This window comes from Tachyglossus aculeatus, chromosome 2 (genome assembly GCF_015852505.1).
Source record: "Tachyglossus aculeatus isolate mTacAcu1 chromosome 2, mTacAcu1.pri, whole genome shotgun sequence".
NCBI classification, from domain to species: domain Eukaryota; kingdom Metazoa; phylum Chordata; class Mammalia; order Monotremata; family Tachyglossidae; genus Tachyglossus; species Tachyglossus aculeatus.
Genome location: NC_052067.1, coordinates 73,705,274 through 73,732,344, shown reverse-complemented (window position 1 = coordinate 73,732,344; position 27,071 = coordinate 73,705,274). Strand labels below are relative to the sequence as shown.

The window sequence follows — 27,071 nt, the reverse complement described above, 5'->3', positions numbered from 1 at the left end:
CATACACAATGCCATCTTGAAAAGCAGTGTAACCTCGTGGAAAGAGCAGAGGTTGAGAAGTCAGAGGACCTGGTTGCTAATCGCAGCTCTGCCACTTGTCTGTTACGTGACCTTGGGAGAGTCACTTTCTCTGGGCCTCATTTTCCTCATCCGCAAAATGGGATTAAATACTTGTTCTCCCTCTACCTTAGACTATGAGCCCTACGTGGTACATGAACTGTGTTTGATCCTCTTATATTGTATCAACCCCAGTGCCTGGCACATTGTAAGCATTTAACAAATACCACAATTATTATTAAGAATGGTCTATCCATCCTAGTATTCCGTCTCTGACAGTGACATCAAAAAATGCTTGAAGAAATAACGTGATGATTGCCCTGCTTGATTCGTGGTAATAGTAAGAGTTCTAGACTGTCAGCTCATTGTGGGCAGGGAATGTGTCTGTTTATTGTTGTGTAGTACTCTCCCAAGTGCTTAGTACAGTGCTCTGCGTGCAGTAAGCACTCAGTAAATACGACTGAATGAATAGTTAGGGACAAATCATTTTAAGATCCTTAACTTCACTCTCTAATAAGTCATCTTGAATCTGTTTAACTAGGGAACAGAGCAGGAAAAGACATAAGAGCATACATTAAAAAAATAGTATTACTGAATTAGATAAATGGTCCATCCAGTCCAGGATTCAGGATTTTGAGACGGAAAAATCCCTGATTTGATCGCTAGTCTCACTCCTAAGAACATATGTTGCTCTGTAACTACTCTTCATCAGGGCCCCAACACCTGCTAGTGTCTTGGACACATAAATGAGGTAAATCAGCCTCCTCCACCTTGTGGCCGCATGGCCTAGTGGAAAAAGCATAGGCCTGGGAGTCAGAGGGTCCTGGGTTCTAATCCTGCCTCCACCACTTGTCTTCTGTGTGACCTTGGGCAAGTCACTTTACTTTTCTGTGCCTCAGTTACTTCATCTGTAAAATAGGGATTAAGACTTTGAGCCCCATGTTGGCCAAGGACTGTGTCCAACCTGATTAGCTTGTATCTATCCCAGCACTTAGAACAGTGCTTGACACATAGTAAGTGCTTAACAAATACCATCATAATTAGTATTATTATTATTAGGCTTGCCTGTTCACCCTATTGTTTTGGCTACATGAAGTCAAAATGTAGGAATCTTGTTTTTTAATGGAGAATGATGTGGGGGAAGATAAGGGAAGCAGCATAGCTTGGTGGAAAGAGCCCGACCCTGGGAGACAGAAGACCTGGGTTCTAATCCTGACTCTGCCACTTACCTGCTGTGGGATATTGGGCAAGTCACTTAACTTCTCTTTGCCTCAGTTCCTTCATCTGTTCTTCCTCCTGTTTAGGCTGTGGGCCCTATGTGGGGACCTGATTATCTTGTATCTACCCCAGCTCTAGGTACAGTGCATGCCACCTAGTAAGCACATAACAAATACCGTTATTATTATCACTATCATTACCATCTTGGCAGAGGCACTGTAATGGGATGAAAAAATTTGCAGCATGGCTTAATGGATAGAGCATGGGCCTGGAAGTCAGAAGGATTTGGGTTCTAATCCTAGCTCCTCCACCTGCCTACTGTGTGACCTTAGGTGAGTAGCTTAACTTCTCTGTGCCTATTACCTCATCTGTAAAACGGGATTAAGACTGTGAGCCCCATGTAGGATTTAGACTGCATCCAACCTGATTACTTTGAATCTACCCCAGTGCTTAGAACAGTGGCTGGCACGTAGTAAATGCTTAGCAAATACCATAAAAAACTATATGGAAAATAATTATTGGCTATTAGTAATATTCATTCATTCAATTATATTTATTGAGCACTTACTGTGTGCAGAGCACTGTATTAAGCACTTGGAAAGTATAGTTCAGCAATAAAGAGAGACAATCCCTGTCCACATCGGGCTTACAGTCTAGAAGGGGGGAGACAGACATCAAACAAGTTAACAGACATCAATATAAATAAATAGAATTATGTAGATAGACACATCAAAACAAGCAAACAGGCATCAATATAAATAGAATTATAGATTTGTACCTATACAATGCTGTGGGACAGGGGTGGGGGGTAAAGCAAAGGGAGTGAATTGGGGTGGCACGGAGGGGAGGGGGAACTGAGGAAAAGGGGGGCTTAGTCTGGGAAGGCCTCTTGGAGGAGGTGAGCCTTCAGTAGGGCTTTGAAGGGGGGAAATGTGATTGTTTGGTGAATTTGAGGAGGAAGGGCATTCGAGGCCAGAGGTAGGACATGGGCCAGGAGTCGACTGCAGGCTAGGCGAGAATGAGGCACAGTGAGAAGGTTAGCACCAGGGGGGCGGAGTGTGCGGGCTGGGCAATAGAAGGAGAGAAGGGAGGTGAGGGAGGAGGGGGCAAGGTGATGGAGAGCTTTGAAGCCAATAGTGAAGAGTTTTTGTTCGATACAGAAGTTGATGGGCAACCACTGGAGATTTTTGAGGAGGGGAAGTGACTGTAGAAAGATAATCTGGGCTGCAGAGTGAAGTATGGATTGCAGTAGGGAGAGATTGGAGGTTGGGAGGTCAGAAAGGAGGCTGATGCAGTAAATCAGTCAGGTTAGGATGAGTGATTGTAATAATAATGATAACGATGGTATTTGTTAAGCGCTTACTATGTGCAAAGCATTGTTCTAAGTGCTGGATTGTACTAACCTGGTAGCAGTTTGGTTGGAGAGGAAAGGGCAAATCTTGGCAATGTTGTGAAGGTGAGACTGGCAGGATTGGTGACAGTTTGGATATGTGGCGTGAATGAGAGAGTGGAGTCAAGAATAACACCAAGTTTGCAGGCTTGTGAGATGGGGAGGATGGTTGTGCCATCCATAGTAACGGGAAAGTCATGGAGAGGACAGGGTTTGGGAGGGAAGATAAGGAGCTCTGTACTGGACATGTTGAGTTTGAGGTGGTGGGAGGACATCCAACTGGAGATGTCCTGAAAACAGGAGGAGATGCGAGCCTGGAGGGAGGAGGGAGAGATAACAGGGGAGGAGATGTAGATTTGGGTGTCATCCTCATAGAGGTGGTAGTTGAAGCTGTGGGAGCGAATGAGTTCTCCAAGGGAGTGAGTGTAGTTGGAAAATAGAAAGGGACCAAGATCTGACCCTTGAGGGACCCCTAAAACTAGGGGATGGGAGAGGAAGGAAGAGCCCATGAAGAAGACTGAGAATGAATGGCCAGCAAGATAAGAGGAGAACAAGCAGAGGATGGTGAAACCAAGGTTGTATAATGTGTTGAGGAGAAGGGAATGGTCCACAGTGTCAAAGGCAGCTGAGAGGTTGAGGAGGATTAGGAAGATGAAAATAAACTACCTTTTCCATCAACCTGTCTTGGTCAACGAAGTGTTAATTTGAAATGTGGGGACTTGCAAAAGTAGACTTTAAATTACTTAAATTGAGATAATCCTGTATTTTTTTAAGAACAGGATAGTCAGCAAGGAAGCAATATTTTCGACTTCCAGAGATCTGTTTCATTTACTCAGACCTCTGAAGTGACAATGACTTTCTCTTTGTCATGTAACTGCTTACATTAACTGGGTGTGTGTTAATGACAACAAACTTTGGAAAGGTTACTAGAATCCAGATCTAATGTTTTTTGAGAGATACAGACCTGAGCATGCCCTAGTGGAAAGAGCATGTGTTTGGGAGTCAGAGAACCTGGGATCTAATCCTGGCTCCACCACTTGTATGCTGCGTGATCATGGACAAGTCACTTCACTTCTCTGAGCCTCAGTTACCTCATCTGTAAAATGGGGATTAAGACTGTCAGTCCTATATGGGTCAGGTACTGTATCCAATGTGATTATCTTTTATCTACCCCAATGCTTAGTACAGTGACTGGCACATAGTAAATGCTTAACAAATACCATTAAAAAAGTGATTGTATTAACGTTGTTTTAATGTTGTGAAGGTGGAACTGACTGGAGTTAGTGATGGATTGAATATATTAATGATCATTGTCTGGCAATGAGGTCACACTGGTAGGCATTAGTTCATGTTCTAAGAGTTTGGATCCATTCTGATCCAATCCTCAGGTCCAGTCCTGGCACTTAGCTGGTCTTTTGGGAAACTATCTCTTGCTTTACTAAATACCATGTCATTAAAACCTCTGCATCACCTCACACCTTGTTCCCTCTCTGTGGCTCTTCTCCACTTGGCCTCCCACTCCTCTGTGGGAGTCCCTTAGGGCTTAATACTAGGTCCTCCTGTATTCTCCATCTACATCCACTCCCTCGAAGAACTCATTCATTCACATGACTTAAACTACCATCACTTTGTTGATGATTCCCAAATCTCTATATCCTGTCCTGATCTCTCTCCTCTGTTGTCTTGATTTCCTCCTGCCTTCAGAACATCTCTACTGGCTGTCCCGCCAACATCACAAACTTAACATGTCCAAAACAGAATTTCTTATCATCCCACCCAAACCCTGTCCTCCCTGTGTTTTTCCCATCATCGTAGACAGCACCATCATCCTTCCTGCCACACAAGCCGGTATCCTTGGTGTTATCCTTGACGCAGCTCTCTCATTCAGCACACATAATCAATCTGTCACCAAATCCTACTGCTTCAACCTTTACAACATCTCTAATATCTGTTCTTTCCTCTCCACCCAAACTGTAACCACATTAATCCAAGCACTTATCCTATTCTACCTGATTGCTGCATCAGTCTCCTTGCTGACCTTCCTACCTCCCGTCTCTCTCCATTCCAGGTCATACTTCACGCTGATGCCTGGATCATTTTTTTTTTGCAAGACAGTTCAGTCCATGTATTCCCACTCCTCAAGAACCCCCAGTGGTTGCCCATTTGCCTTCACATCAAAAAGAAGCTCTTTACCTTAGGCTATAAAGCATTCAATCACCTTACTCCCTCCTACCTTACCTCCCTGGTTTCCTACTTACAACCCACCCTGCACACTTTGCTTCTCTAATGCCAGCCTTCTCACAGCATCTTGATTTTGTCTCTCTCACCACCGACCTCTCGCTCATATCCTATCTCTGGCCTGGAATGCTCTCCCTCTTTCATATCCGATGGACTATCACTCTCTCCACCTTCAAGACCTTCTTAAAGCACATCTCCTCCAAAATGCCATCCCTGACCAAGCCATCATTTCCCTGCCTTCTGCATCAACCTTGCACTAGGAAGATTTGCCCCCTTTATTCACTCCTCTCTAAGCCCCAGAACACTTAAGTCCATAATTTAATTTTTTATATGAATGTCTGTCTCCCTCTCTAGACTGTAAGATGCTGTGGGAAGGGAACACGTCTACCAACTCTCTTATACCATACTTTCCCAAGTGCTTGGTAAAGTGTCATGCACACAGTAAGTGCTCAATAAATATGATTGATTGATCGATCGATTGAGCGCAGTGAAAAGTGAGGAGCATCACTAGGATTCTTTAAAACAATGCTGTAGATATGGATGGAAAACATTTTTATTCTGTTTTTAACTAATCTCAAGATTATCAGCTTTGTTACCTCTCCTGATATTAACAGTGATTGCTAGTGATTCCAAAATTGTCATGGTGGAATTTTGACTTTACCTTTTCTCATTTTGTTCCCTTTGAGCTTATTTTTCAACAATGCATTCTCCAAGTATATTTAGCTAAGCACACTGAACTAGTTTAGCTTAGTAGTCTGATATTTAAGAAAGTTATGTGTGTAAAAGCTACAGTGACGTATGGAAGATATATAAAGCCAAGTGGAAGTGGTCAGTTGAGAATTTAGAAATTCAGTTGGAAGTTTACCAGTGTACAGTCCTCAATTTAGAATGGTCTTAACAAATCATCATTTTAATTATTTTATGGAATTTGTTAATCACTTACTATATATATGCCAGGTACCATACTAAGTGCTAGGGTAGACCCAAGATAATTGGGTTGGACACAGTCCCTGTCCCACACAGGGCTCACAGTCTTAAACCTCATTTTACAGATGAGGTGACTGAGGCATAGAGAAGTGAAGTGACTGCCCCAAGGGCACAGAGCCGACAAGTGGCGGAGCTGGGATTAGAACCCATGTCAGTCAGTCAGTCATATTTATTGAGCACTTACTGTGTGCAAAGCACTGTACTAAATGCCTGGAAGGGTATAATATAACAATAAACAGGCACATTCCCTGCCTACAGTGAGCTCATAGTCTAACTTACAGTCTTACAGCCTCCTCTGGCTCCCAAGTCCATGCTCCTTCCATCAATACCAGGTAATAATAATAATGATGGCATTTGTTAAGTGCTTTCTATGTGCAAAGCACTGTTCTAAGCGTTGGGGAGGTTACAAGGTAATCAGGTTGTCCCACGGGGGGCTCACAGTTTTAATCACCATTTTACAGATGAGGTAGTTGAGGCACAGAGAAGTTAAGTGACTTGCCCAAAGTCACAAAGCTGACAGTTGGCAGAGCCAGAATTTGAACCCGTGGCCTCTGACTCCAAAGCCTGTGCTCTTTCCACTGAACCACGCTGGTACCTGTGCAGGATTGAAATTACCTAGACACCTACTCTCCAAAGAGAGGTCCCAGCGAGAGAAGCCAGAATTAATGCTTGTGTTGTAATCCAATCAAATTAATGTTCTGAGTCTGCTGATCATGAATCACTAAGGGTGGTGCCCTCCTTTTTGTGGCTAAAGGAATGTTTTCTAGGAGAGTGATTGCATCAAAATGACTAAGAAGAACAACTAACGAGTTCAGAGAATGTTCAAGTGTTTGGGTGTGTGTTGGAAGGAACTCAGATGAGGTCAATGAAAGGGACATAGCAAGGAGAGAATTTACATGGCTTTTGCTAGAAATAGATTTGCAGAGTGGATTCTTGAATGAGATTTAGGAGTACTTCAAAACCAGTGGTGGCAGAAATATTCCCAACTCTGAGAACTGTAAGGCTCTTAGGTAGCATTGTTTATGTAGCCCTTCAAAAAATAGATCATAATGCTGGGTTTAGCTAGAGTCTTGACTACCTTTGTCACTTTGGTTCAATGCAAAGTGCAATGAAGGAAATACCTCATGCAAAGGACAACCCCAATCATCAACTACATTTGCACATTCATTCCCAATACGCTCTCACCCCTAAAATGTGGATACATATTTCTTGTATTAGTTTATCTGATCCCAGGAATATCTCTGGTTTAGAAAAATGAATGGGGTAAAATTCATATTTTTGCTTTTGGTTTAAGCCAAGTGATTCAATTTGCTTTTTTCATTTTAATCTTGTAACATGTGCATTTTAATGATTGAAAAATCAAGATTTTGACTAGTTGGGCTAGAGAAGATGATGGATCATATTTACATGTCACCTTTATCATCATGAATATTTATCAAGTACACAGTGCGTGATGTTGGGCATTATACAAAGCAGGTTAAGCAGATGTGATCCCATTCCCTTAGCATTTAGAGACTGCATCAGAAAGATATACAGATATACAAGTGTTCAGCACGGCCACATTCTAACTGGTAACTTCTCCATTTGGTGACTTGTCAGTTTTTCTTTCTAGAGATAAAGGCCTTTGCTTCACTTTAAAACTTGATCACTGAGAGATATAGTGTGGTATTCTTTTTGCCAATTGCACACAGAACCAGTTTTGAAAATAAAATTTGATGCAGTTTTATAAAATAAGGGCAGAGAAATAAAGTTAAGATTTGGAATTGGCAGTTAATAGCTGGAAAGAATTTGGAGGAACGAAACACCTAAAATGGTTCCAGTCAATGGCCACTTGATTCCTTTATTAGAGGACTGAAAATAAAATCAATAATACCAAAGTGGTAGTTACAGTGAAAATATTGTCAAGGGTGACCTCTGTCATTAACATTATACTGCTGAAGGAGCACAGTCTCGCCTCTCTGTTCATTTTAGATACATAACAATTTAGGTTTTATGGATATGAATGGACATCCTTTTGGAATGGCTAGAGTCATTGTAGATTGCAGCCTCAACATAAAACATACATGAGAAGTAGATTATTAGAGCAAGGTGCTGCACTTCCTTCATTTCACTTTGTGCCCAACCTTAATTCTAATCCACATTCATTCTGGAAGAAATCACTTGTGGTCCAGCTCCTGAAACAATAATATGCAAAGGTCCAGGATAAGCCACTGTGGGAAAACTAGGGCAAACACGAATACAATGCCTAATATACAGAAACACTGTATCTTCAAAATATGTTCTAGGAGCCTGCTCTTGACCTTCCCCAACTAATCTGGGATTGATGTTGACTGATCAGGGTGGGCCACCATTAGAATAATCTCCAGTTGGTTGGGAATTAGGATTTAAAGGCCGAGAATTCAGCATGGCTGGGTGAGGTGATGTCAGGTGGTGACCCAGGGAGGACTCTGGGGCGGGGCCAGCTGAATGAGACTCCAACAGACACGTTCCACGTCTACATGGTGCTCTCTCCCTGTTCATGTTTTTCGGTCCAAAGTTTGGATTTTCCCAACCCCACGACACTAATTCTATGATCTGTGTGATCCTTGGGGGTTCCTGGGAGTGAGGGAAGAATGGAGCTCTCCTTTCCGGCAGGATTTTTACAATAACAGGGGCTTGCCTGTTGTTGGAGCTTCCTTGGGACCCTTAGAACTTTAAGTGGTAGCTGGATTGCAGGATTACCAATCATGCACATAATTCTCAGACATTCCATAAAAATAACCTAAAATTGGTCATATCTTAAAGACCACAAACATATTTTGGTAGTGGCAGGTGAGCCAGTGAACACATTCCTTAGCAGTGGCCCCTCACCCTGGGCTGCAAAGGACAGCTGCAGTTTGTCAGGGCATTGGTAGAAAATAATTACCCTGTTTCCCATAAGGGTGGTTGGGTAAGTCCTGGTCTCCCCATCCATCAGGTACAGTTGAGCTTCCTTCTGCCTCCTCCCTGCACCCCAGATCCCAGCTGTCACCTCCCACAGGCCGTCAAATTCTCCCGCTCGGGTCAGTTGCTCTCTTTCCTCCTCCCTACCTTGTGCAGTTCTAGCTGGGAAGGGGAGGCCTCCTTCTGGCCATTTTTCAACTGATTAATCAATCAGTAGTATTTATTGAGTACTTACTGTGTGCACAGTACTGTACTAAGCTCCTGGTTTGTTGGTAGACACGAGCCCTGCCCTCAAAGAGTTTACAATCTAGTAGTGTACCTGGGTCTGTGAATCAGCCTGGCTGCAGGGCAAAGGGAGGAGAGGGATAGAAGAAAGGGAGCTTTCTTATCCGCTCTCCTTCCCTTCTTCCTGTTTCTCCTTCACGCTTCTCCCTTCTCCTTTCTTTCCTTCTACCTTTCTCCTTTTGTATCCTTCTCCCTTCCCTTTTGCTATTCCCTCCCCTCTCCTATTTCCCTCCTGCTCCTTTTCTTCCCCTCTCCTTCTACCTCCTCCCCAACACCCTTTTCCTCTTTCCCAGGGAGAGAGGAACCAGCGGGCTGCTGTTTGAGAACTCTGTGGTAAGAGGAGGGAGGCAGGGAGGAAGGAAGGGAGGTGGAAGGTGGGGAGCTGTGGTTTCTAGACTTTCTAGTTGCCCTTAATGTCCCTTTCTCCCTTTATGCCTAGGTTTGCATGCCTGGCAGAGCTCAACCCCTAATGGCTGAAGCTTGGCCTTGTCTAGCTATGAGCCAAATAGAAGCCATAACTAATTTATGCCCCAATATCATTTTATATTATGTTTTAATGGTATTTGTTTAGCACTTACTATGTGGCAGGCACTGTACTAAGCCCTGGGGTAGATAAAAGCTGATCAGGTTGGACCCAGTCCATATCCTACATGGGGCTTATGGTTTTAATCCCCATTCTACAGATGAGGAACCTGAGGCACAGACAGGTTAAGTGACTTTCCCAGAGTAACACAGAAGAGAAGTGGCAGAGGTGGGATTAGAACCCAAGGCCTTCTGACTCTCAGGCTCATGCACTATCCACTAGGCCATGCTCCACAGTATTATGGAAAACTATGTCAGTAAAAAAGTTTGAAAGTCAGTAATTTTTATTTTTTGTAAAAAAATATTTCCAGAATATAGCAGTCCCACTGGGTTCAGTTCCATAAGAGCCTATGCAGTGATGTAGTGTTGGTATGGGTGTCCACAAACAGATTCCAGCTTTTATATCCATGTACTAGGGGAGTGGCTTTCTTTTCCACCAGCCACTTATTGCTCCCAGGAGGACCATGCAAGAATGTGTGTGTGAGCTATGGCCTAGTGGAAAGGTCATGTGTCTAGGAATCAGGTGACCTGGGTTCTAAGCCCAGCTCCATCACTTGCCCGCTGTGTGACCTTGGGCATGCCCCTTAACTTCCCAGTGCCTCAGTTTCCTTATCTGTAATATGGGGATTCAATGCCTAATTTCCCTCCTACTTAAGACTGCGAGCCCCATATAGGATAAGGATTGTGTCCAACCTGATTATCTTGTATCTACCCCAGTGCTTGGGCTTAACAAGTGCCAAAACTATTATGATAGTAAGCACTTAACAAATGCCATTATTATTATAAGTACTCCATAAATTCCATTGATTAATGAATTGGTCTCTGTGAATTTAGCCTCAGTGTGGGTTAGTGCCTGAAGCCTTTGTTAGTATTGATCTATCAGTTCCCATTAAGGAAATGAATGATCTTTTCCAACAACAATTGTGTAACCTGTTAATTATGGTCTTTGTATTCATTCATTCATTCATTCATTCAATTGTATTATTGAGCGCTTACTATGTGCAGAGCACTGTACTAAGCACTTGAGAGATACAATAAAACAATAAACAAGACACATTCCCTACCCACAATGAGTTTACAGTCTAAGGGGGAGACATAGCCACTTGGGAGGGAAACCATCCATCATAATTTAAAGACCTCGATGCAACAGTTTCTCTGAACAGTCTTATTCAAAATGTTGGATGCCACGATGATTAGCTTCCTCCTCCTTTACGTTCCAAATGAAGAAGTAGACAACTAAGGGGAAATTTCACAAATACATGATTTTGGTTTCAGTTTTGGTTTTCACAGAACGTGTTCTGAAGGTTCCGAGGTGTTAGTTTCTTTAAATTGTCTTTTGAATTGCATTCAAAGGACCAGTTACATACAGACAAGTAAATGTTTAGCAATTGGTTAATTCCTCATAGACTCTACTGGGGTCACTTATTTTGAAATTTGTATCCTAAAAACAAGTAGATAGGGACATCACTGTTTGGAACTACCTTGAGGACTTTTTAAAAAACATGACAGGTTTTTGGATCTTTAATTGAAAACCATCAAGTTCCTTAATTCAGGCCTGACCCCTGGCTCTGTTAGCAAATAGTGTGGGACTACTGCCCATTTATATGTTTGTTTCAAAACTCAACTTAAATGATTGTGAGATTACATACTTTTCAAAGTTGTTTAAATCATGTTTGCATTTAAAAGGTGCAAGCATTTGCTGTTTGCAGTAAGGAATTTCATGTAGACATTGAAATTACCCCTCTGAGAAATCAGGTTAAATTTCACACTGTGCTTTGGGGAGTTTTCTGCAACTTTGGGTTAAAAAGCAATTAGTTTCTTTTGGGAAAGCAGTGAAATATGAGTGGTTCTATTTTAAACATGCAAATTTTGAATGTTGAGGCACTGTGAAGATCACAGAACCTGCACCATTCTACTTTTAATATTATTTCAACCTCTTTGATGTGCTTGTTGTTATAGGGAATAACAAGGGCACCAACTCTGTTATACTGTACTCTCCCAAGCACTTAGTACAGTATTCTGCACACAGTGAGTGCTGCGTGGTCTAGTGGATAGATTATGCACCTGGGAGTCAGAAGGATCTGGGTTTTAATCCCGGCTCCACCACTTGTCTACTCTGTCATCTTGGTCAAGTCACTTAACTTCTCTGGGTCTCAGTTACCTCATCTGTAAAATGGGGATTGATACTGTGAGCCTAATGTGGGACCTGGACTGTGTCCAACCTGATGAGCTTGTATCTACCCCAGCACTTAGTATAGTGCCTGGCACATAATAGGCACTTAACAAATATCATAAAGGAGATTGACTCATATGTTGTCAATTTATCATATATACACATATCCTTCAAACATTTTGACAATATTTTAGGGTTAGTTTGAGCTTGTGTTTTTGTGTTCTGTTTGTGTTTTATTTACCTTGGTAGACTTATGCTGAGTTATTCACTTCAAAATAAAACTTTTCCATTAGTGAATGTTTTCTGCTAAACATAAGGTTTGTATTTTGGGCATCCATATCTAATCCCAAGGTTAGTTTCTGTGTAGCCTACAAATAAATTAATAAATATCCTCAGCTATTTAAATTATAGATACCAACAGGAGATTTTTTGTCTTTTTTCCTGTAGTGCCTTATATTACACTGCTTTGTACTGTGTATAATCCTCCTCACTGTGCCTCATTCTCGCCTGTCCCGCCGTCAACCCCCAGCCCACGTCCTTCCCCTGGCCTGGAATGTCCTCCCTCCACACATCCGCCAAGCTAGCTCTCTTCCTCCCTTCAAAACCCTACTGAGGCCTCACCTCCTCCAGGAGGCCTTCCCAGACTGAGCCCCCTATTTCCTCTCCTCCTCCTCATCCCCCCGCCCTACCTCCTTCCCCTCCCTATAGCACTTGTATGTATTTGTACATATTTATTACTCTATTTCTTTTACTTGTACATATTTACTATTCTATTTATTTTGTTAATGATGTGCATATAGCTATAATTCTATTTGTTCTGACGATTTTGACACCTGTCTACATGTTTTGTTTTGTTGTCTGTCGCCCCCTTCTAGACTGTGAGCCCATTGTTGGGTAGGGACTGTCTCTATATGTTGCCCACTTGTACTTCCCAAGCACTTAGTACAGTGCTCTGCACACAGTAAGCGCTCAATAAATACGATTGAATGAATGAACGAATACTACTATCATGCTGCACCCCAAAGGCCCTTAACTACTGATCTCCTCCCTGAACTCTGAACTATGTTTACTTTACCAGAAGACTAAAGGGCAAAAATGTGGGTCTCCATTCCAGTCTTTGAATTGCAAAAAAGAGGAAGCCGACCATTCAAATACAGGTACACTAGTGGTTGGGATAGCAGAGCCAGTCCTGGGTGCAGGGAAGGGGAGAAAGTGCCTGGTGGGCCCAACCAGAGCCAGTCTATCAGAAGTGCAAAAAACACATATGCAGGAAACTCTAGGAATGACAACAGCTGAATGCTGAAGTCACAAATGAAATAAACACCACTGAAATAAAGTTCATGGTGAGTCTGTTACCTCTTATCAACTCCCTTGTTTCTTGGACCTGTTTGGAGTGCAATTGGTAGTGCACATTTTAAGACTGTGCTAGAAGTACTGAATCAGAAACCTTTGATTGTTCCCTGCTCACAAGGAGCTCCCACAGGGGGCTCACAATTTAAGTGGGAGAGAGAATGGGTATTGAATCTCCAGGTTACAGATGAGGAAACTGAGGCATAGAAAAGTGAAGTGATTTGCCCAAGGTTACACAGCAGGCAGTTGGTAGATCTGGGATTAGAACCCAGATCCTCTGACTCCAAGGCCCTTGCTCTTTCCACTAGGCCAGACAGTTTCTCATAATTTTATTGAGACAGACTTACCAGGTGTGAGGGATAGAGATGGTAGCAGAATTTCCAAGCAGTTGCCTTATGGGAAGTCGTTAACATGGAGTCTCTTATCAAGAATGATGGGAAAGCCTCAGTCCTGAAACTTCAGAAACAGGAACATGTGGAAGGAAACTGATTATAATACTGAGAGTTTCGTAGTGCCATTTGAACTCCTGCTCCTGCCAGTCATTGTTCTCACAGGGGCGTTGTGCAAAGAATGATTAGGTAGTCAGAGGTAAAGCACATTATGAAGTTCACACAAAACATTTCTTAGGTGCAGGGCCTATTTATTGTTGAAAATGAACTCAGCATATTAGAATCATAATCCTTAGATTGTGAGTCTGATGTGGGACAAGGACTAGGTCTGATCTGCTTCTCTTATATCTACCCCAGAGCTCAGTGCAGTGCTTGGCACATAGTTCTTAACAAGTACCACAACTATAATTCAGCAGGTGGTTGCTCTCAGAGTCACTCTGGTCCCCGCACTCCATATTATCTGGATATTTTTCAATATCTGCCAGTGCCCATCTTGCACAACAGCATAAGTGGTTCTTTGATTTAAAAACTTCAGTAATGATGGTATAGTCCTAGGAAGCATTTCCCTACTTGTGGAGTTCAGAGTAGAATCCTAATTCCCAGAGCTACATGACTTTCCATTGGATCCCAGCAGGGCTAGGGCTGAAATCTCTGTTCAGACATACCAGATGCTATCTTGAAAATATGGTTGAATCAGGTATACTTGCATTGTGGGTTTTCCCAAAGATCTACATGTTATAAGCCATGATCTATTCCAGAGCCTCTGGAAAAATACTGAATTCCTTAATGTGCTATATACTGTAATGTTAAATATCATGAACCAGTCATTTAATTTTTGTTGAAGTAATTCAAAGCACAGCAGCATAACATTAACTAATTGAGGAATTGTAATGTTGAGTGAGTCTTTTAGGAGTCTGCAGAATAGAAGTTTGTTCTGCCTACTGTGGTCTTTATTAAAGGTTTTTCACCTTTAATAAAAGATTTGTCCAATTTTGGCTGAAAAGGATCCCCCTTCTTTTTAAAGAATCTTGTAATAGGCTAAATCCTTCTGATCACCTCTGTACCTCTCTCCCTCTGTTAGGGCTGTCTTTTTCAGTCATTTTTATAAATTAATCTGCTTCCTTGAAAATTGATTCAATAGTGCTTAAAACCCAAATTTTTGGCTGCCACCCCTCCCCTGATTGGGATCCACTCTGGGCTGGATTTGCCAGACATTTGTTTCCGAGAAGTTCAGTTCTGCTATATTATTTGTGCCCGTGCATCACTAGATCTTTAAAATGTTTCTTCTGCTCTCCTTATTTGCAGTAGAGCAATACCCCAGAGTACAGCAACCCTATGATGGATGTAACCAGGGGTAACTACAGTGGAGTGGCTGTAACTTGAGGTACTCCTATACTCTAAGGAGAGCAGAAGAACATTTTAAAGATTTAATGAAGCATAATCACAAATGATATAGCCTAAGTGGACATCTGGGAAGCAAGCACCTGACTAATTAGTAGACAGCAATCAGGAATGGAATGGTTCTTTTAGAACCAAGACTTTCAGACAATTGTGTTCTGGGGGAGGATCTTTATATGCATATATTTTAGAAGACAATTTGTAGAAGGCATCTTTAAAGCCATGTTGCACACATGGATAAAATCTTACCCTCAGTAATGTATCATTAAACCTAAATAACATGTATATTTACCCAAACCTACTTTGTTTCCCTCTTTTATCTTCTACACTGTTTTGTGGTTGCTTAAGCAATTCTCTTAAATAGTGAAGCACTATGTAAGAAAAAAATGTCCAAGTATTTGAAGCACCAGTGAAATATTGAAGCATGCTGAATGTTGTTTAATTCCGTTCTTCTCTAAAACCAGTTAGCATTATGACAGTCTATGGTGTATTTTTTTTCCCCAGTCATAATCATAGGTAGGATGAATAAGGTTAAAAGTGACATCAATGGAATATTGCCTGGAAGTCACCATCCTTTCAAAATACTCCCCCACTCCACCCCCCACCCCCTACCCCGCACCCCAGACTCCATGATATTCTCCGTGAAGAAGATCTTGATAGCAAATCATTGAATTTTCAACGAACTGGAACCTAAGTCACATATCCACTTGATGCTAGAGAGAAACAGAAAATGATTCTCGGCTAGTGTGTGATGAGAGAAGGGATGCTTGGAATGTGGCAGAAGAATTGCTCAGCGGTTTGGGAAGTTGTACTATGCCCACTGAGTATTCTTTACTTTGGCAGCATTGAGAGTGGAAGCTCCAAGTAACTATTTACCCATTTTTCAAAACTGGCTCTTCGGGTTTGCGGAAACACTTTGCTGCACTAAAACAGGGGAAAGGGTCTGAGCGCCCAGGGGGGATGCTTATCAAATGGAGAATCAGTCAGGGTTAAAGAGTCCCATGATCACATTTTGGCATGTCAAACAGTTGATCATTTGGCTCCTGTGTTTTGTTTTGATCGAGATTTGTACTGGGCACCTCCCAGGCTGGCATGCCCAGGACCACCATTCTGTTCCCTCAGTTGCTCTCCTTCTGCATCTGGGACTCTGCTATGGTGGAAAGGGCCCTGGGGAGCAGAAAACCATGGCATAAAACATCATTTCTGAGGTGGAAGAGTTGCAAGGACAGTGGCAGATGCACTGTGGTGTGCAAGAGCAATAGAACAACTGGTTATTTCCAAATGGCAGACAAAAGTTGCTGCTCAGGAGGCAGCACACTTCCCCCATCTTTCCCCTGTGACCCTCCTTGGAAGTGTTCAGTAAAAGAAAAATGCCCCCTACATTACAGAAAAAGGAGTATTTTTTCCCAACTCTTTTTTTATTTTTATGAAGGCCATTAATGCTCGGACACATGTCTGCTGTGTGACCTTGGGCAAGTCACTTAAATTCTCGGCCTCAGTGACCTCATCTGTCAAATGGGAATTAAGAGTGTGAGTCCCATGTGGGACAGGGACTGCGTCCAACCTTATTAACTTGTTTCTACCCCAGCACTTAGAACAGTGCTTGGCACATAGTAAGTGCTTAACAAGTACCATTGTTATTATTATTACTATTATTATTATTCTGGGAATTCCACAGATCCCCTTGTTCAGACCAAACTGACATCTCCTTGGTATTTTGAACAGAGTACTCTCTTTCCCAGCCAGTGGCAGAACTTTCTACTAGAAATGGGGAAACCCTAGTTTCAGAGATGAAGCATTAGAACAACTTGGCATCAGTTGGAGATTCTTGGAGGGTCCTCCCTAGGCAGGAAATCCCAGGAAGTCTCAGATCAAAGATTGGTCCTGTCCATCCCTTCCTTTAGAATATTTGGGACTCAGCAAAGAAGTGGAGGCTGAAAGGGGCCTTTGGGGCCCCTTATAACTTGTGTTAGGGTTTCTCCATGATAGATGAGCAGTGAGGAAGTGTTTTAGTTTGCCCAATAGATAAACTGGCCTAGAACTCAGATTCCTTGAGCCAAAAACATTAGAATTGCATTATCCTGAAGAAAAACATACACCGTTTGTATCAAAATCACAGAGACAACTGCTGTGTTCAGTTAAAAGAAACAATTTTCTTTTTCTTACTTCATTTCAGATTGTTGCCTATTTACAGGTGACTCTCCATGTCCTGATCTACATCCCCAATATGCATTCTGTTGAGAAAATATGGTTGTAAATCTTTAGCAATGACTTTTGAGGTTAGTAAATGACTGATTAATGTTCAAAAAGTGGAAGGTGAAAGTTGTACCACTGAGGCTTAATAATTCTTAATTTTCTGCCATCAGTGTCATATTCACTGGTATCAATTTTCAGGTAGGAGAAAGATGCTTGGGTGACTATCAGTCGTTAATATTTATCACACCCCTAACATGAGGAGAGCAGTGTACTAAATTCTTGGAAGTACTACAGAGTTATTAGACATGATATAATTGCAGTCTTCAGTGCCATTACAATACAGCTGGGGAGATAGACACTAGAGTACTTTACAGACAGAAGGAAGGAAAAGGAGATCATGTACATGAATTAATGCTGAATAGGGCATGTGAGTCAGTACTGTATAGAAGTGGTATAGGGGATTGAGAATACACAAGAGAGTAGTTGGTGCAGAAGCGGTAAGGTGGTAGTTGAGGGAGGGTGGACTATGGCAGGGTGGGCAGTAACTAGTGAGGGCTGGTTAACTAAGATGCCCAAGAGGCAGCAAAGTGGGGGCAAGTTTGAGCTTCCTCCCAAGGCTCTTTCTCCCACTCAGACCTGGATGTTGAACTCGTTCATGGGGGCCCCACCAAGAATTTCACATTAGTGTTCAGGGGAACTACTGAAAGAAGATGCAGCACTTTCTCACTTTCCTGGTTTTCTCTTCCTTCGCAAGCCTATGGCAAGCCATTACAGTGTTAGTCCCTTAACCGGTAAATATCGATTGTTTTTTTGTGAGGGCTGACTCTAGCTGTTATCTATCAACACGGAGACCACAGTGAGTCCTTTCATATTGAAACTTTTAAGATCAGTAAAACTCTGGGTTCAGAATTCTCTTGCTTTGGAATTACCCTTCTATTTAGTCATAGTTATTTAAGTTGACCCTAATGATACTCAGGGTCAAGTTAAATAACTATGATTGAATAGAAGGGTAGTTCCAAAGGTTCTTGGGTCTGAAACTAGACCAAGTCCAGGCTTGCTTAGTGGTTCCTCAGCATTCCAGTAAATGGTAATTTGAGAAATTTCTGTCTTTCAGTCACAGCCACAATGAGTCTTCTCCTTTTGTGATATTTAGGAAGTAGGAGTGACAATAGATTTGTGAACTTGTGGGAAATAGCATTTAAATTTTGATTAGCAATGCAGTAATTTCTAAGACTGCAGTGCTCAAGTAATAAAATAGGCACAGTATTTGTTAGGTGCTTACTATGTGCCAAGCACTGTACTAAGTACTGGGATAGGGACAGGATAACCAGACTGGACACAGTCCACGTCGCACATGGTGCTCACACTCTATATAGGAGGGAAAGTGGGTATTGAATTCCCATTTTACAGAGGAGGAAACTGAAGCAGTGGGAAGTTAAGGGACACGCCCAGGGTCACACAGCAGGCAAATGATGGCTCAGGGATTAGAATCCAAGTCATATAACTCCCAAATCCATGCTTTATCCATTAGAACAAGCAGCTTCTCTAGTTGATTCTGACTTGAAGACAGAGTATTGTGGGAAATGAGTCTGCTAATGAAGAGCTTTCTGCCTATTTACTAACTTCATCGGGTGTGCATCCTTAAATAGGAAGCAGCATGGCTCAGTGGAAAGAGCACAGGCTTGGGAGTCAGAGGTCATGGGTTCTAATCCCGGCTCTGCCACTTGTTAGGCTGTGTGACTTTGGGCAAGTCACTTAACTTCTCTGGGCCTCAGTTGCCTCATCTGTAAAATGGGGATTAAGATTGTGAGCCTCATGTGGGACAACCTGATCACCTTGTATCCCCCCAGCACTTAGAACAGTGCTTTGCACATAGTAAACTCTTAACAAATACCATCATCATCAAATAGTAGCAATTTTTCCAAAATAGACTTAAAGTGGCAATTGGGTAATGGAATCACCCTCAGATCTGAAAGGAACAACCAGGTAAGGTCGGGAGGGGCCCTGAACCATCTGTTTAGAATAAAGCCCATGTCTACTTCTGGGGTAAGGTAGTGTTCTCTACTGAGTCTAGCATCCTCAGCAATTCAGAATCGGGGAAGAGGTGGGTGGGAATGGCGATAGGAAAAGAAAGCATTGGTGAATACATGTTTACTAATCTTGAAGTGTTTCATTGTTTTTGCATAGCACTGGCAATAAAATAGTGTATTAGGTGCTCTATGAAACATTTTCAAATCTTCCTTGCCCAATGGGCTATGGCCCAAGTTATACAGAGGAGGCAAATTGGGGGGATTTAGACCACTTTGCAAGTTCTTGTGGTTATAGTAATTCAGCTAGTTATGACAGACGACAAAGAAAGATTGTGAAACCAGTATCGTTTGAAAAAAAACAACAACAAGCCCCCTTGTGTGCAGTGATTTCTACCACTGGAGAAGTAGTCTGGCCCTCTTGTAGAAGACGAAATAAGAGCTATTGTTTGTTCAGCTGGTTGAACCTATCTCCTGCTAATGAGGCTTGGGTTAGATTCAAGTGAGTTAAACTTTGATCTGCACAAACATGTTATGAAGGATCATCCCTCTGTCAGTTTGAAAGGACCTATTGTCATGATGTGGATTGAAAGATGTTGCCAAATGCAAAAACAATCATAGGCTTGCCTGCCTTTCACTCCTGTCACTAGCTCTTGTAAAAACAAATGATTGCTGAAGTAGACAGATAAGCATTTTCTAGTAAGAAAAACATTTTCTTCAAAGCACACTTTCATATAGTCTTGGAAACAGGCCAAGGTCCTAATAGAATACTTGCGGTGGGTTTTGGGTTTTTTTTTAAAAGCAGCAGAGCTCAGGGAAAACAGCACAAGCCTTGTCGCAGGGGCACAAACCTGGGCTCTAATCTCAGCCTGTTGGGTGACCTTGGGCAAGTAATTTAACTTATCTGTGCCTCAGTTTCATCACCTTAGTGGGGATTTAGTCATTTTCTCTCGCCATAGACTGTGAGTCCTATGTAGGACAAGGACTCTGCTTCCAAACTGATCATCTTATATCTACCCTATTGCTGAGTACAGGGCTTGATACATAGTAGTAAACACTTAAAAACCATAGTTATTGTAACAATAATTATTATTGTGCATACTTTGAGCCAAGCCCTGCACCAAGCTCTTGGGTAGAGACAAAATAATCAATCACTGGTATTTATCGAGTGCTTGGGATAGTACAGTGCAAAAGAGTTGGTAGACATGTTGCTTGCCTACAATGAGCTTACAGTTTAGAGACAGGGAATAAGCAAGAATGGAATACATGGAAAAATTGACCTTCACCACTGGAACTGAGCCCCTTCCTTCCTCTCCCCCTCGTCCCCTTCTCCATCCCCCCATCTTACCTCCCTCCCTTCCCCACAGCACCTGTATATATGTATATATGTTTGTACATATTTTTTACTCTATTTATTTATTTAATTTATTTGTACATATCTATTCTATTTATTTTATTTTGTTAGTATGTTTGGTTTTGTTCTCTGTCTCCCCCTTTTAGACTGTGAGCCCACTGTTGGGTAGGGACTGTCTCTATATGTTGCCAATTTGTACTTCCCAAGTGCTTAGTACAGTGCTCTGCACATAGTAAGCGCTCAATAAATACGATTGATGATGATGATGATGATGGAACTATACTGTCCTCCTTAAGGCTACTATTCACTGCTCATAGTCACTATAGCAGTATCATCCATTGAATGCTCTCATAGTTGGTGGATGGAGTGTGTTCCAGGTGCCTTTGCTGAAGATAGGAATATTTTCTCCTTGTTTTTCTTCTAGTTCTCTGGGTGCCCCGCTTGCATCCCTCAAGTCAAATCATCTTTCAAAAATGTTCAGATCACGTCTCCCCCACCCCGCAACAACCTCCAGTGGCTGCCCATCCACCTCTGCATCAAACAGAAACTCCTTATCATCAGCTTTACAGCACTTAATCAGCTCACCCCCGTCACCTCACCTTACTAATTTCCTACTTACTGCAGTCCAACCCACACACTACACTCCCCTAGCGCCAGCTTACTCACTGTGCCCCATTCTCATCTATCTCATTGCCAACTGCTTTCCCACTTCCACCCCCTTGACAGGGACTTCCTCCCCCTCCATATACAACCGTCCACCACTCTCTCCACCTTCAAAGCACAATTACGGTTGCATCTTCTCCATGAAGACTTCTGTGATTAAGCCTTCTTTTCCTCAGCTCGCTCTCCCTTCTATGTCATCTATACACTTGGATGTGTGACCTTTGTACATTTGACAGTCACCCCAACCCCTCAGCACTTATATGCATATCTCTAAATTATCTCTAGACTGTAAGCTCATTGTGGGCAAGGAATATGTTTGTTTAGTGTTGTAATGTAAGCAGTTAGTACAGTGCTCTGCACACAGTAAACACTCAATACATATGATTGAATGAATGAATGCTTAGAACAGTGCTCTGCACAAAGTTAGCACTCAATAAATGCCATTGGTTGACTGATTGAAAAAATGGCCTCCCCCTCCATATTTTGCAACTACCAGATGAATGGGATGTGGTATGCTTTTCACCCAGCACACAGCATGACATAATGCATTTTAGGAGGTTAGGATGGTGGAGTGAGCTGGGATGCTAAAGAAAAATTGCAAAGAGCATTTGGGATGGAGCTTTGTGGCTCAGTGGAAAAAGCCCAGGCTTAGGAGTCGGAGGTCATGGGTTCTAATCCCGGCTCCACCATTTGTCAGCTGTGTGATTGTGGGAAAGTCACTTAACTTTTCTGTGCCTCAGTTACCTCATCTGTAAAATGGGGATTAAGACTGTGAGCCCCACGTGGGACAACCTGATTACGTTGTATCCCCCCAGCCCTTAGAACAGTGCTTGGCACATAGTAAGCACTTAACAAATGCCATTATTATTATTATTATTATTATTATTATTGGTATCTGTAAATCTTTCAGCATCAAACTTAGCGGGCCCTAGTTAATAATGAAAAGGCCTGAATGTGTTAGATCAAGCCATTAATGGTATTTATTGAGTGCTTACTGTGTGCAGAGCACTGTTTATGCACTTGGCAGAGTACAGTACAATAGAGTTGATAGACACGATCCCTGCCCTCAGGAGGCTTACAGTCTAGTGGGGGAGATAGATATTAAAATAAATTACAGATAGGGGAGCAGCAGAGTATAAGGACATGTAAATAAGTATTGTGGGGTCGAGGTATCAAAGTGCTCAAAGAGTACCGACCCAAGTATTATGGGAGGGCAAGCAGATCTGTGGTCAGTCAAGTCCCTGTGGCTCAGTTCCAGTGATAGGTCACCACCTAGACTGGCCCACTGGTTCACAGTTTTTGGGTAGACCAGACTTGTGAGCAGTTCTGGTAGCAAAAATGACAACTGTGAGTAAAATTCACCAAGTAGTTCAAGTCAAAAACCTCAGAGAAAGGCATTTCAAGTATATTTATGAAAATAGCAATCATGCATGCATCAAAGAAATGAAGTAAACATCTTACATGTTACAATGTATGTTCAATCTGTTTCCAAATTACTAGCTCCACCTTAACTGGTTAAGTAATAATTACTTTAGCTTTTTTTTTAAGATATGAGTTTGAAATCCCTTTATCATGTTGACTGAGTAGGTCTTATAAAAGACAGCATCTTGTCCGCTTACCTGTAAGTAAAATTACATGGTCGATTATGTGGCAATGAGAGAAATTTAGTTAACAAAATACTATCTAGGGCCACAAATGACAATGTTTAGGAAGCCAACATGTTGACAGCTTTTCATTTTAGCAGGTCAAGATAAAAGTCTGGGTGTGTCTTTTTTTTTTTTTGTAGATAAGGGAGACTCCTGGAAGGGTTTTCAAAAGAGCAAGTCGGGAAGCAGCATGCATAGATGGAAGCTTGAACCAAATTTCAGGAAATCCATAAGGCATCCGCAACCCAAAAATTTCAAGTATTCACAGTCAATCAATCAATCAATCAGTGGTATTTACTGAGCAGTGACTGTGTGCAGAGCACTTTACTTAGTGCTTAGGAGAGTATAGGAGGCTGTAAGCTTGTTGTGGGCAGGGAATGTGACTGTTTATTGTTATATTGTATTCTCCCAAGCACTTAGTACAGTGCTCTGCACACAGTAAGCTCTCAGTAAATCCAATTGAATGAATACAGCAGAATGGAGGTGGTAGATGTTCCCTGCCCACAAGGAGCATACACTTTCAATTTCAATCCTTGGATTTGCATGTCATAAGCCCCATTCAGGAATTCTGGGTTTATGGAGTTGAAGATGACTTTCTGGCCCTCCTGTAACCTCTCCAACGGACTGTTCTTGAATGGTCATCGTAATGACTGAAAATGTTTTAACGGAGTCCGTCTTTTCCGTTTGCAGCCACTATGAAGGACCGGCTGACTGAGCTAGTGGAGCTGTCCCGCCAGTATGACCAACAGTACCCCGACTCCGATGACAACACCGACTCAGACCGAGAGGACATTGTGTTCGAGACGGATCACCTCCTGAAATCTATGTACGGAGACATCCAGGCCATTCAGAGTGAGAATGACTTGCTGATGGTGGACGTCCGGCGTCTGGGCAAGCAGAACACCCGCTTCCTCACCTCCATGCGGCGCCTCAGCAGCATCAAGCGGGACACCAATTCCATCGCCAAGGACATCAAGGTGAGGGGAGAGGGCATCCACAAGAAGCTGCAGAGCATGAAAACTTTCATCGTGGCAGCAGCCGAGAAGCACGGGGAGAATTCCACCACGGCCCGGATCTCTAAGGCCCACTACAACGTCCTCTTCCAGGGCTTCCAGAAAGTCATGCATGAGTATAACCAGGCAGAGATGAACCAGCGGGAAAATTGCAAGATCCGGATTCAGCGGCAGCTGGAGATCATGGGGAAGGACGTCTCTGGGGACCAGATCGAAGACATGTTTGAGCAAGGCAAGTGGGACGTCTTCTCGGAGAACCTCCTGGCGGACGTGAAGGGAGCTCGGTCGGCCCTGAATGAGATCGAGTCACGGCACAAGGAGCTGCAGAAGTTGGAGAGCCGCATCCAGGAGGTGCACGACCTCTTCCTGCAGATGGCCATCGTGGTGGAGGAACAGGGCGATACCCTGAATGTCATCGAGCTCAACTTGGAGAAGACCCAGGACTTTGTGGGAGAGGCGAAAGCTCAGGTGAAGAGAGCAGTGGAGTACAAGAAGAAGAATCCCTGCCGGACGATTTGCTGTTTCTGCTGTCCCTGCGTCAATTAACAGGGAGGTGCTTCTTCCTCTGTGGTTGCCAACACAGACTGATCACGTTGAACATGGCTAAGGAACTAAACTTGGAGAATTTGGTTCTTATAAAAGTGGAATCGAGGCATCCTATCCCTTCTGGCAAGTGTTGTGCCAAAGTATTTTCTTAAATCAAAAGCATTCCTAATGAGTTCAGAGATGACAAGGGTCAAGGCTCATGTGTTTATGATACCCACCACACTCTTGCCTACTTCGCTGTCAAGAGAATAGACCAGGGAATGACCTCTTCTTCCCTGGAAAATGAAAGCTAATCCCACTGCCCCAATGAGCCTTCAGTTTGAGGGCTGCTGAGATGATGTCTTCAGAGTGATTTGGCTTCACTGCTCACATAGTGAACTGAGAATTGAAGCTACTCATCCGAACAAGCCTGAAAGCCTTCTGGACTCTTGAAGCAGAATCTGACAGGGAATAAAAATTGCCTTTAAGTGGACTTATTCTCTCTCTTGCTCTCTCTCTCTCTGCCTGCTAGGCAGGCTTTCCTCAGGTTTCTCCCTTGATTGTGACTTTCTCTCATCATCATCCTTATTACCAGGTCAAACACTCATTTAAAGTGGATCCTTTTCTGTTTTATCGTGCTCCACAGAGCATTGCAGACATTTTTGGGACACTTTCCAGAAATTTTTAAAGCACTGAGGACTGAATAGGTGCAAGCACTTGAGAGATTAGGGCACCTATTAATCATTTGTCAGCATGTTCAAAATAATTTAAAGTTCACATTGTAATGTCTATTTTATGTGTAAGTGCTGAATGTATTTGTATGTACAAGTGTGGAACAATTAATACTAACAATATTTACTATTTTGTATATAAAGACCAAGATAATTCTCTTTCTCTACACCTGTAACCATAACTGAAGGGTAACACCAGTGTTTTAAGAAAATCAAGTACTTCAGTTCTTAAACCCTTGGGGATTGTTTTTTTCCCCCAGGAGGATGAGTTCTTTCATTCTCAAGGATCTTAATGGGCAGTTATTAAGCACATACTTTGTTCCTGGTGTAGAATGCATATTTCTTCACCTAGACTGTAACTTATTAATACTGTTGCTATTAAAAGAGGCAGTTCTCTCCTCCCCCAATAGAGTTCTTAGACTTTCTTTTTTAAATAGTTTTAATACATCACAAACATTTTGTCATTCCACATATTTGTGTCTTGTCCAAGTCTCAACTTTCATGTTTATGTTTTTAGCAACATCAGTGACTATTGATTGAATGAACCCCAAATGCTTGGCACTGTTACAGATAATTTTGTGCCCCGCATTGGGATTAGATTGTAAATCTAGAGGTAGTTGCATAATTTACAAAGTCAGAACCAACTGTAGGAACAACTCCAGGTTGTAGACCAAATCAATGAATCAGTCATATTTATTGAGCACTTACTATGTGCAGAGCACTGTATTAAATGCTTGGGAAAATACAGTATAACAGTTGGCAGACATGTTTCTTGCCCACAGTGAACTTACAGTCTTAGAGATGAAGGCAGACATTAGGATAAATAAATCAATTACGGATATGTACATTAGCACTGTGGGGTTGAGGGAAGAGTGAATAAAGGGGGCAAATCCAAGTGCAGGGTCTTGTAGGGGAAGACCTCTTGGAGGTGATTTGTCTTCAATAAGGCTTTCAAGGCAAATGAAGACTTCTCAAGCAATTATCAACATCTTAGGTGAAGAAAGAACTAGAAATGTCCCTATTTTGCTGAGAACTGAAATACTTGAAAGATTTCTTAGGCCACACCCAGAGAACTCTCAAGTGCAAGTGCCTTCCCTTACAGTACTATTTGTGAGAAAACAGGTTGCTCAACATTGAATGATGAGTTATGGGTGTGTGTGGAGGAGAGAAATGGGGTGATCTGTGTAAGAGAGAGGTATGAAGAACTCAAATAGACTTGTAATTTTGCTTCCCTGAACACTTCTGCTTTGTAGACTGAAGCACAGCTTGTGTGGTGTGTATCTACAGTAACCATATAGCTAGTTAATGTCAGCCACAAAAAGAAAATAGGTCTGCAAAGTTAGCCCTCCCCACATTAACCAGTGTTAGCTCCTCCCTCTTCTATTCAACCCCATTACTCAACCCCATCCTTTTTCTACTTTCTCCAAAGCTGAGTACTCAAGCATCTGCCTATAATGAATGCTGAGTTCACTCCCAAATACAGAGTTGTGAAAATACCTAATTATTACTAACACTTTGATTTTTGATTAGCACTTTAATTACAAAGCACTCTCACATGACATCTCATTATTATCCTCCACAACCTAAGCTAAGGTAGGTAAAAAGGCAGGTGGTATTACTCCCCGTTTGTTGGATGAGGCTTAGTACAGTGCTCTGCACACAGTAAGCGCTCAATAAATATGATTGAATGAATGAATGAATGAATGAATGAAAGAGATAAAATGCCTTGTCCATAGTCATACAGCATACAACAAAAATAACATAGTCATACAATAGGCCTGAGGCAGAGCTTGGATTCTAACACTCTTCCTCCAGCTTCCAGACTCATGCTCTTCCACTCCACCATGCTGCCTTCTGACCCCAACCCTCCTTACTAATTCAAAAGCAGTTGAGATGACTTTCCACATCTCTTAATGAATGTTATCTT

The 27,071-nt window shown here is 42.3% G+C and overlaps 1 protein-coding gene across 2 annotated transcripts in view; it reads left to right on the top strand.

Moving 5' to 3' along the window:
* STX11 (syntaxin 11) overlaps window positions 1-25,543 on the top strand; it is a 32,123-nt gene extending 6,580 nt beyond the window's left edge. For both annotated transcript variants that reach the window (XM_038770140.1, XM_038770141.1), the window contains exon 2: window positions 23,566-25,543. In XM_038770140.1, coding sequence (XP_038626068.1) covers window positions 23,571-24,434 — 864 coding nt within the window. In that variant the 5' untranslated portion in view covers window positions 23,566-23,570 and the 3' untranslated portion in view covers window positions 24,435-25,543. The remainder of the gene's footprint in view (window positions 1-23,565) is intronic.
* The last annotated feature ends 1,528 nt before the right edge of the window (window positions 25,544-27,071 follow it).